General features: G+C 44.0%; 1 protein-coding gene across 12 annotated transcripts in view; it reads right to left on the bottom strand.

The window, feature by feature from the left end:
- Nucleotides 1-2,201: 2,201 nt before the first annotated feature.
- LPIN1 (lipin 1) overlaps nucleotides 2,202-11,888 on the bottom strand; it is a 142,584-nt gene continuing 132,897 nt past the window's right edge. For 9 of the 12 annotated variants that reach the window (XM_003908290.4, XM_009183706.4, XM_021924586.2 and 6 more), the window contains 3 exons: nucleotides 9,978-10,092; nucleotides 9,071-9,174; nucleotides 4,727-4,978 (listed from right to left, as the gene is read on the bottom strand). In XM_003908290.4, the coding sequence (XP_003908339.1) occupies nucleotides 4,819-4,978; nucleotides 9,071-9,174; nucleotides 9,978-10,092 (379 nt within the window). In that variant the 3' untranslated portion in view covers nucleotides 4,727-4,818. Of the gene's footprint in view, nucleotides 4,979-9,070; nucleotides 9,175-9,977; nucleotides 10,093-11,888 lie in introns of all 12 variants that reach the window. The other 3 variants (XM_021924585.2, XM_009183712.4, XM_031654935.1) reach the window with 2 other exon arrangements.

The following is an 11,888-nucleotide window of genomic DNA, read 5'->3' as shown; positions in this document are numbered from 1 at the left end:
CATAAGTGTTGTTGACCTTGGGCTGTGCCAACTGCAGTCACGTTGATACCAAAACAGTCCCCTTGAGGAACTCCCCCGTCTGCCCACAAGTCGGATCCACAGCCTGGCTGGCCTCCAAGGCCAGCACTACCCAGGAAGGGGCCTTTGTCAAAGTGGAGACTTTGTTTTAAAAAAAAAAAAAAAAAAAAAAAGGCTGTGCTGCCAAACCAAAAGCGATTGTGCCCCCCGGTGGCCATTTGGGCCCATTGACTTCCAGGGTCAGGTTCTGTCTGCTCATGTTCTGGTTTCCCTCAGGTCCCAAGCTCCCTGCCTGGCTTGCAATGGAAGTGACACTGGTCACCACCTTTGATGCAGCAGGAGTTTGAAAAAGGGTTTGGAAGCAGAAAGGCAGAAAACCTACTGGCATTTTCACCACTTTCTCTTAGTTTAAGGCAGAGATGGGGCACAGCACTGGTCTGAAGACAAAATATAAAATACGAAGGGGAGTGGTCAAAAATGAGCCAGGTGTGGTGGCATGTGTCTGTGGTCCTAGCTACTTGAAGGCAGAGTCAGGGGATTGCCTGAGCCCAGGAATTCGATGTTACAGTGAGCTATGATCGCACCACTGCACTCCAGTCTGGGCGACAGAGCAAGACCCTGTCTCCCAAAAATAATAATAATAAAATAGTCTTTAATAAAGAGCAGAGGCAGACAAATGTGAGTGGAGACGCGACAAATCTCTCCTGCAGCAGTGGATTAGGCCGCACCAAGTTTCTATTGTAGGAGCCAGTTTTTTTGTTTTGTTTTGTTTTTGAGACGGCGCCTCACTCTTGTTGCCCAGGCTGGAATGCAGTGGCGCGATCTCAGCTCACTGCAACCTCCGCCTCCCAAGTTCAAGTGATTCCCCTGCCTCAGCCTCCTGAGTAGCTGGGATCACAGGCGCGTGCCACCACGCCCAGCTAATTTTTGTATTTTTTTTTAGTAGAGACGGGGTTTCACCATGTTGGCCAGGCTGGTCTCGAACTCCTGGGCCTCAGAGGATCCGCCTGCCTTGGCCTCCCAAAGTGCTGGGATTACAGGCGCGAGCCACTGTGCCCAGCCTTATAGGAGCCAGTTTTTTAATTTTTTAAGATGGGGCCGACTTAACTTTCCTCCAGGACAGCTCCCCTGTTCTAGGGCTGTAGTAGGGCCACGTGTTCCCTTTTCCTGGAAAGGGCCCTCTGGGGTCCGATGCTGATGGTCAATGGCCCCATCGTCAGCCTTCCTCGGCTTCTGATGCAAGAGTGCTGATGTGCCAGTGTTCGAGAACCAAGCTGTAAAGCCTTTTTAACACTCAGGCAATCACAGCTGAGACACTGGGGACATCCAAGCCCCCGAGCTCATTTCCCCCGCACACCTGAGAGCTGCCTGCAGAGCTCCGCCAGCATGCGGGCATCGACAGGCCGAAGACAATCGTCTAGGCGAATTTTTATTTTAAAAGAGCCCACACACTGAAGTCCGAGTTGGAACAAATCCGTGACGGTGTTCAACAAAATGAGGTGTTGTTTCTTAAGACGCAAAAGCATTACTTCTACAGGCACCTAGAGATGAACCGTTTGGATTTGGGCTTCGTTAGGAATTCAGCCTAGTATCTTAACCAGCTATGTTGCATTTAGGGAGCCAATACTTTTCCATTTATTCCAAAAACGCTTAGGCTGACGCAGGTAAATCAATAGGAAGTCTCCAGCCACGTCCACATGTAAAATCAATAGGAATTATGACAGTTTTCAGCTTATATGATTGCACTAGTCAAGGATTTTGATTCATTCAAAATGAAAAATGAATCTGGGGTTCACCGCAGAGAAGAGTCGAAAAAATGAGGACAGCAGATGTGAGGCTGGGGAACCCCCATGGGCTAAACACGATTCTAGGTCAGGCCCTGGGAGGCACTTCATGAAATTCACTTGACTGAAACCTCCCTCCTCCTGAATCATCCCACCAGGGCAGGCAGGGATCCCGGGTACAGCCTTCTCGTCTCTTTTCATCTCTCCCATCCCTCCCAAGTGCATAGAGAAGGTTGGTCTTTTACCCATTTAAATCTAAAACATCAGGACAAACATGTATTCCGAATAGTGAACAATTCATAGCCTGAAGATTTTTTTTAGAATATGCTTGATAACACACCCCAGAAAAATCAACAACTGAGTAACTTCCCAAAAATTATTTTAAATTCACACACCTGATTTTCAGAGAAGTCTTTCATCGGTCTCATTTATTGCAATATTTTCTAGCTTTGCATCCAGTATAACACAATGAAGTATCACAGTGATTTTTATCGTTGCACCAGCATATACAAATGCAGATCAAATGTAAATAAAATGTGCTTACAGTGGTGATCCAAACATAAAACTGCAAAGGGAATTCTCTTTGAAAGTGTAATTATTTTTCTCCAATGTACCAGGTATATATTTTTCTCTATGCCAGGTATACATATTTTTCTTCATCACATGTGACAAACATCTGATGACGTGTCACTAAGTGGGATTCATTTCCATAGGGCAACTTTGAAATGTGTGGTCCAAACACAGCATCCCAGCACATGACCTCAGCATCACTGGGTTATAGTCATGGACACAAAGATAAACCAACTTGCAAATGCGTGAGTGCAGCCCATATAGAAATCTCACTTTCAGAAGCCAGAAGGCAGGTGTTAATATGCCAGCCTTGCCAGGGCTCACATTGAACTTGACACAGATCTGAGAGTGTGACTTTCTGGAAGGCATGCTCTGTTTCAGGGTGCAGTGATGTGGAAGTTTAAGGTACATCAAAATTCGGGGTCCAAAATTGCACGCTCTGAAAACTCTGCCTGCAGAGTGTGCTGGGGCAGAGGGTTGCCCGACTGCGAACTGCATGGGGGATACGTCCCCCCATTCTCACAGCCAAAGTTCCTCCCAGGTGCAAAGGAGAAACTGTGTGCACCTTCGCAGGCCCATGAGCTTATACTTAGTTCAGAGCAGTTAAAATTCACTCAAATACCCTCATTGCATAAAGAATGAATATAGCCTCTTTAGGTTACTAGTGAACAGGTGCAGAGAAGTTAGTTAAGGCAGGCCAATTTTTTTTTTTTTTTTTTTTTTTGGACACGGATTCTTACACTGTCACCCAGGCTGGAGTGCAGTAGCGCGCTCTCAGCTCACTGCAACCTCAGGCAGGACTATTTTTAATTATTTTTAATATCTCCAAAAGGAATCTGCACATGCACATCCGTGTTTCTACAGAAATCTGCAATCGATGGCAGATCTATGTTTGCCTTTGTGTGTCCACACGAACCATTTGGCAAAGGCATCCAATGCTAACAGGGCCCACCAACTACAACGGAGGCAAAAACTCTGGATTTTCTTTCACAGAAAGAGTAAAATTTCATTCAACTGTTCCATTTTTTGCCTCCTGTGATTCTAACTAGGAAATTTAAATAGGAAAATGTTTCAATCATTGGAGTAAAACACTCTTTAAAAAAATAATGCTTCGAAAAGTAAAGCAAAATCTTTTACCAAAATAATTCTTTCACTTTTCAAACCGTTCTGTCCACAAGCCAGTGTAATAAACAAGTAAAAGAATCACATTCTGTCAGCTTAAAGAATGCCACTCAAATTATTACTTTTTCACTTGCCCTTAACTTGAGTGGAAAAAGCTAAGGAAAATAAATGACTCATAAATCCCAAAAGAAGATCAGTCTATGAGAAAGAGAGAATAAGGCCCTTTGGATAGTCTAACACATACATCTTTTTAATATATTAATGAGAGTGGTATAGAAAGAATATGACTAAAATGCCTACCACAGTAACCTAATCAGAGTAAAACAATAAATAATATCTAAAAGAATACAGTTTAACTTCTTGAAACTATTTTCTTAAAACCAACCAGTTTCTTTGGAGAGCTCTCAATAGAAATCAGTTATCATTATCATTTGGCATAAGTGCGCTCAAGTCCACATAGTCAGCACCACCTTGCTGGATGGAAGGAAGCTGGCAGTGTCGAACTCATTCAAAATACTGCCTTAGTAATATTTACTATCATTTTAATCTAAGGCGTTGCAAAGTTACCATGAGCTAGATGAAGCGCATTCTAAATAAAATATCTGCCATAGATACATTAAGGCATAAATATTCCAGCCTTGAGCCACAAAAACTTTTGCCAATTAAATAGACTATCTTTAACAAAAGGAATTAAAGAAAAACTTATCACCTAAAAATGAGACTAGTCAGCAAATACTGTAAGGGGCCCATCCACGAGGCCAAGTCTGAGGCCAGGCCTGGACCCAGTGACGTCCGGATTTCTATCAGAGACCTCAGATCCAGGTCACATGAGCCTTCACAGCCCTCCCCACTGTATTCAGAAGGTGGTGGCACTAACATTGCTATAATGGAAACGCACCCCCTACTTTGCCAAAAACCGTGCCTATCTGGCATTCCTTGACTGACCCTGTCCTAGGCAGGGACAGCCCTCAGACAGCCACCCTCTGCCTAGGTTTCACAGCCCCAAACTGCACGTGAACCAATAGCTACTTGCTGGGGCAGGACGGAAAGGCAGCATCGTAACTGGCATTAAGCCACAACTGAGGAATGCTTTTCACGGTACAAATGCGCCCAACTTTTCGCCTAGAAAGTGCTCCCTTCCCACTTGCTTAGAAATGTCAGCCCCAGGGTGGGGCAGAGGAGAAATGCTTCTCACTTCTCTCTGCTGTCAGGCCAATGACGACGCGCCAGGCTCCCAGGTGGAGCTGTGCACTCCCGGGAGGTTTATCCTTTAATGGGTGACAACCAGGCTCTGCACTGCTGGCAAGAGGCTGCTTGGGACATTTTACGCGGAGGCAGAATGAATGTCCTGGTTTTCAAAAGGTGGCAGTGGCTCTCTCCAAAAGGTGAAGTTACTGAAGGTATCCGAACAGGGAAAGTCTGAAGAATGGCTTCTTTTCAGCAACGGGAAAACGTGGTCAACTACTTCACAGAGTCTCACATACCTGGAAGGAAAGGGACATTGTCACTGCCACTGAGTGACACCAGCTCTGCACCCAGGGGCTACAGGTAGAAGTCAAGAGAGATCTACAACCTCAAGGAGCAGACAGCCTACTTATTGACATGACTGAGGCCATTCTAGAATAATTTGTTATCGATTAATTGAAAATGAGAGATAAAAACGAAGAGTATACAAAGGAGGCATCAGAGAAGGCTCTGGGGAAGAGGTGGGTGGGACCCGACTTCACTTGAAGGACAGGTGAAGGGGAGACAGCCAAGCAAAAGACGGCAGGAGGAAGTCAGCATGACCAAGGGATAGCACCTGCTGCAGGGGTCACATATGGGACATCGGGGGAAGAATCACAAACAAGGCACATCTTTGGAGCACCAGACAGAGATTGCTTCATTGCGCAGTGAAAAGGAGCTGGGTCCTGGGGTTAAAGAGACATTAATTTGACATTCAGCTCTGCCATTTACTAGCTGCGCGATCTTGGGCAAATGGCATAATCTATCTAAGCCAATTTCCTCCACTGTAAAGGGAGGAAAAGAAAAACTAGGCCACAGTTTTAAGGTTAATTAAATAAAATAACATATGCAACATTAAAATAATGTCTACTGGGTGCTCACATGTATCTAAGCGACAAATTATGAACACATCTTAGAGAAAAAAGCCCCAGCTGGCATGACGGTCAAGAGACCTGGGCTCTCCTGCTTGCTGTAACCTTGGACAATTCTCTTGCCCTCTCAGCGCCCTTCATCTTTATAGTGTGTGGAGGTGAATTAGAGCAGGGCTTCCCAATGCTTCCTACAACGTTCTCTTGCTCTCTTTTTATTTGCATGCCCAAAAATATGTTGCATGTTAGTTTCTGTGGCTTATACTATGAAAAGAAAGTTGCTATATTGAATATGCATGTTCAGACCTCCAGGCACCTCCCAACTGAGATTCTGGCACACCCAGTCCTCTGCCAGCCATCCCCAGATTCCTCCTTGACAGTCACTGATCCCTGTCTAGTTCCAAATTGCTAAGAACCTAAATTGCATGTTCTGAAGTATAAAATAATGTATTAAATGAGGCTGAGTGTGTCTATTTAATAAAGGACCTCCAAAGGACTTTTGAGAAACAGTGTGCTTGCACAAAATGGAAAAACGATGTCTCCTAATATAAAACCAAGAGTTACGTCTTTCCTGGGGATTCAAACAAACAGACAGATTTTTAAAATACCTCCCGGCTTTAAGGCTTATTTGTCTGAGGTTTGTGGCTGCGGCAGGAGGGCCCCTCCCTGCAGGCTTGACTGCAAGGCTGCGGCGGGCACTGGAACCAAACCCACTCTCACACTCTCTGAGCGGCCAGGCCGAGTGTCATCTGCGCGCCTGCCCCAGACCGACCTCCACGCGCAGGGCTCCTCCGGAGCAGGCAGAGCTTATGCACAGACGCTCACAAACGAAAGGGAGAGAGAACTGAGCTCCTCCCTCTGTGTGGCCCCATCCATCTGAAGACGTTTCAGATGACCGTCCCAGTTCTAAACGACAAGCACCTACTTGGCTCAGAAATAGCTATACCAAGTTCAGTGCCAGAGAAAAGTAAGCTCCCTGGGGGAGGAGATTTACTCTCTCACAGGAACAGCCCCACCTCAGTCCAGGTGTAAAACGACAACATCCCCTGGCAATGAGTAAAGTCTGCAGAGCTCCACCCCAGGCCAAGCCTCGAGCGAGGTGTGCATTTTACCCTCCGAGCCTCCATCCATGCAGTGACCTCAGAGGCCACCTAGCCAAACCCTCTCAGACGCTGGAGTCCCTTTTCCATGCACCTCATGGCAAGACCTGCCACGTTCCCATTCCTGGACAGTGTCTCATTGGTTGAAAGTTCTTTTTGATCCTGATACGTTTGGCTGTGTCCCCACCCAAATCTCATCTTAAATTCCCACGTGTTGTGGGAGGGACTCAGTGGAAATTAACTGAATCGTGGAGGCAGGTGTTTCCCAGGCTGTTCCCGTGATAGTGAATAAGTCGCATGAGATCTGATGGTTTTATAAGGGGGAGTTTCCCTGCACGAGCTCTCTTTCTGCCTGCTGCCATCCATGTAAGACATGACTTGATCCTCCTTGCCTTTGACCACGATGGTGAGGCCTCCCCTTTTTTTTTTTTTTTTTTTAAGATGTAGTCTCACTCTGTCACCCAGGCTGGAGGGCAGTAGCGCGATCTTGGCTCACTGCAACCTCCGCCTCCCGGGTTCAAGTGATTCTCCTGCCTTCGCCTCCCAAGTAGCTGGGACTACAGGTGCAAGCTGCCATGTCCGGCTAATTTTTTTTTTTTTTTTTTGTATTTCTAGTAGAGATGAGGTTTCACCGTGTTGGTCACGCGGGTCTTGAGCTCCTGACCTCAGGTGATCCACCTGCCTCAGCCTCCCAAAGTGCTGGGATTACAGGCGTGAGCCACCGCGCCCGGCCTAAATCCTTTTTCCTGTATAAATTACCCAGCCTTGGGTCCCTGTCTTTATTAGCAGCCTGAAAACAGACTAACACAGATCCTAAACAGAAACCCACTAGGTCCTCTCCAGCCTGGGGAATGAGGGGGGAGCAAGAACAAGACATTGTCACAGTCAGCCACTTAGAATAGAGGAGGCAGCAGAAACTGCAAGGAAGGGTTAAGAAAGGAATCAAGTTCCTCCTGTTTTTCTGCCAATCAGGAAGCAGCCTGACACTGACTCGCCTTCTACAGGAGGGAACAGGGCCTTGGCTCCATCCTCCCCTCTCTGCACAAACCTTGAGGACTGCTTGGGTACTGGCATGACTGTAGGGTTAGAGGAGTCTTGTGGGGCAGCCCCAGGACTCCTGTTAGTCTAGAACTGCCCTCAGTTCTCTGACACTCAATTAGAATCCAACTGGTACAAGGACCATCTTGAAAGTAAAACTCTGCCCTAGAGGGAACTTAGCTCTCTATCTATCTAAAATCACAGGAGCTACACGGAGAAAACCAATCCATAGGAATCTCCTAGAACCAAATTCCCCCAGTCTAACTCCTCCAGATAAAGAGGACCCCCTTGGGCTCTCTGGGGTCTCTAAGGCTAGAGGCTTTTTTTTTTTTTTTTTTTTTGGAGATGGAGTCTAGCTCTGTTGCCCAGGCTGGAGTGCAACGGCGTGATCTAGGCTCACAGCAACCTCCGCCTCCCAGGTTCAAGCGATTCTCCTGCCTCAGCCTCCTGAGTAGCTGGGATTACAGGCATGCACCACCACACCCAGCTAATTTTTCTATTTTTAGTAGAGACAGGGTTTCCCCATGTTGGTGAGGCTGGTCTCGAACTCCCAATCTCAGGTGATCCGCCTGCCTCGGCCTCCCAAAGTACTGGGATTACAGGCGTGAGCCACCGCACCCAATCTGCCAGAGGCTCTTTTCCAGGTCTGCACAGACAAGACCAGAAGAGGTGTAGTCTCTGGAATGGACAAGGCAGGAAGACAAGGGTCTGCCTGGGCTGACGTCACCCAGTGGGCCCACCTCCCAACAACATGGAATGAGGAAGTGCTCTCCATTCTAAGAAGTTAGGAACCCGACGGGGGCAGGATAAAGTCAAGAGTGATTCTAAGTACACAAGCATGCCTCATTAGAAAGAGTAATCCCATTTAGCCCACTGACTCAGGAAAACTGGGCTTTGACCAAAAAATATGAGGGGAATTCTTAACAATTACACAGCAATGTCTCTGGTAAGAAACATTTGGTATGTGAAGAGATATACAGTTCCTCATCTTTAAATATAGCTTCACATATTTCAGTTTGGTTACATTTCTCATTCACATTCTAGGCTTTCAAACCTAACTTGGCAAATCTAAACTACTAGTTTTCAAATTCATTCAATTCCATTCTGTAGCAGAATTTAACCACGAGTTTAAATTTTAGACCCAGAGGGGATCTGATTCAATGCCAGCTATCTAAAAATTATGTTTTGGACAAAATACAAGGAGTTGAAATACATTTCTTCATTATAAGAATTAGAGATTAACATCCAGGCAGCAAAGGGGAAGAGGTACACCACGAACTGGGAAGCGCCATTTTAAGATAATGGTACTGATATAATAATCACATAAAACATGTACAATACTCACGATGAGATGTTGGTCTTCGCATGTTCCTGTACCAGCTCTCCTTTAGGGTTGACGGTAAATATTCTATTCAAAGACACTCCTACTTGCTTGTATGAATACACATCCTATATGTGGAAAAGGTGATTTAAAGTGTTCATTCGAAAAAAAGAGTTCATTGTAAAAACAAGTCCATGGTATTTCTGATTTGATGAAATATCACATTTTCGTTAACCAGAGCTCTACCTCAAAGTGGTGCAGGGAAAGAATACCCTTTGATGGGAAACTGTTCAATTAGTTTTGCTCTCTGGGCCTCAACTCCCTCATCTGTTCAAGGACTGAGTTAAAGAAAAGACAACCTATCACGTCGCGCAATTCTAACATTCCTTCAGGTTATTCTCTGACCCATATTCCTACTTCATGAAAATCTCCCATAACTTTCAAAAGTAGGACTTTCCGATGGAGCAGTTAGTACCCAACTACATTCTCTAGAATACTTCGCTTTCTAGTAAATTTGGGCATACGTGCAAAATCTCAAAGCGCTTCTTTCATGATACGAGACAACACTAGACGTGAGATGCTGAATTCACCATCATGGTTAGGACTAATTTTGCGGTTCCCTTCTGGTAGAAAGAACCTAATCCGATTAAATGTTCCGCTTTACTGCTTTAATGAATAATTTGGAATTTGGAGTTTTAAGTCCCACATCTCAAGCTTTGACCCACCTGCCAACCTCCAAAGAACCCTGGAGGCCATAAGACAATTTGTAATCCCCTTCCCTTTAGATGTAGGCAAGTGGCTCTTCACCAGGCTACTGCTTCTGGGATGAGAATCTGACTCTACATATAGTTCTAGGATAGGGCTTTCAGATGACAGCAACCAGAAAAGACAGTCATTTCAAGGGTTTTTCCATACCCAATCTACTACTTACAGCCGGTCGGTTTCCAAAAGCAGCATAAAAGGGTTCTGTATTGGGGAAAAACAGGTTTTTGATGTCTGTCAAACACTGGACTTTAAACTTTTCTGGCTTCTTTTCAATCACTTCTCTGTTAAACAAATAAATAATAGATTAACATGAGAGGCTAAGCTTCCTTTAGCATCAAACTGTTTTTAGCTGACAAAGCTGCCACAACACTAAGAAAACTCAAATCTTCAAAAGTTTAGTGTGTGTCAGGCAGTTCAGACATCCCAGAAAAGCGCGAGATAGAAAGTAAACCCATACTTTCAAGTCTTTCTACAAAGAAAACACCAAGGATGAGCCATTTCACCAAGAGTTCTCCTGGTCACCCAGGAAACAAAGAATGACAGAGCATAAAAACAAAAAGGAACATCTCTAAATTAATTCGATGAGGCTAGCATAACCTTAAAAACAAAACCTAAAAAAGAAAAGTATGGGCAAAGTATGGACCAATCTTATTTGGAATATAAGTGCAAAAATTCTGAAATACACACACATATATATACACACACACGTGTGTGTGTATGTGTGCGTGTATGCACAAATTGTAGCAGTGTATAAAAGCTGGGTTTATTCCAGGAATGAAATCGCAATTTAATATTTAAAATCAATATAATATAACATTATCAAGGTTAAAAGAGAAAAACATGATCATCTCAACAGATACAAATCCCTCCCAACTTCAAATTCATTTTTTAAAATATTTAAATTTAAAAAGATGATTTGATACAAGTTAACATCTAATCCAGATGATAACTCCAACCAGGAATGGAAGGGAATGCTAAAAAACCTAGAGTGAACATCTTCTTAACAGTGAAATAATGATGGTCTGTATCACCACGGCAATTCACTGCTGTACTGCCTGCTCTATCAAATGCAATAACGTAAGAAAAATAAATAAAAGTTATATATATTAGAGAGAATTAGGAGGAAAAATTGTCATCACAAAAAACAAATATGCACATTAAAAAGCTGAACCTACACATGAATTACCAGAATTAAAAAGGCTCTAATAAGATTAACAAGTCAATGTACAAAAAAAAAATCAATGTACAAAAACTAATCACATTTTCATGCATCTGAAACAAGTAGAAAAGGTCATTGTGTAAACAGTATTTTAAATTAAATTTTAAAATATAAAATGTCTAGAAATAAACCTAACATAAGATGTGCCAGACCTTTATGGCTAAAATTATAAAACTTTACTAAAATACATTAGGAAAGACCTACACAAATGAAGAAATAGACTATACTCTTGGATTGGAAGATCCGATATAATTTTGAGATATTAAGTCTTCCTAAATTGCTCTACAGATTCGCTGCAATTTCAGTCAAACTCATAACAGAGTCTTGGGTGTTTTGATGCAATTTGAGTCTAGAAGCTACGCAAACGAGCAGAAAGCCAGGCCTAGCACTTCCAATGCTGGGAAGGTGAGGAGCTTCTGAGCTGTGGGAGACAGGACACTGTGGCCTTGGCCAATTCGTCCAGGCCTTTGCCAGTGGAACAAAACAGAAAGCCCCAAAACAGAACCACACATTCACAGATGCTTGCTTTATGACCACAATGGCATCTCGGAGCAGCAAGGACAGGGCAGTCTTTTTAGCACGTGGTGCTGGGACAAATGAATATCCATGTAGGAAAAAAAGATTAAATTGCACCCGCACCTCATTCTACCTAAATAAATCCATTCTTAGTGGATTATAGACCCAAATGTGAAAGCAACACCTTCAGATAAAATACAGGATTGTCTTCATGCCCACAGGTCAGAGAAGACTTTGGTAATACACAAAAAGCACAACTACAGAGGAAACAATACACTCAATGACATAAAACTAAGTTTATTTTCATCAAAAGCTATGAACTGGGAAAAGATCCCCACAGCA

The sequence above is a fragment of the Papio anubis genome, chromosome 14 (assembly GCF_008728515.1).
Source record: "Papio anubis isolate 15944 chromosome 14, Panubis1.0, whole genome shotgun sequence".
In the NCBI taxonomy this organism is placed as follows: Eukaryota; Metazoa; Chordata; class Mammalia; order Primates; family Cercopithecidae; genus Papio; species Papio anubis.
Note: the sequence above shows the minus strand (reverse complement) of the source record. Positions and strands in the feature narration are given on the sequence as shown.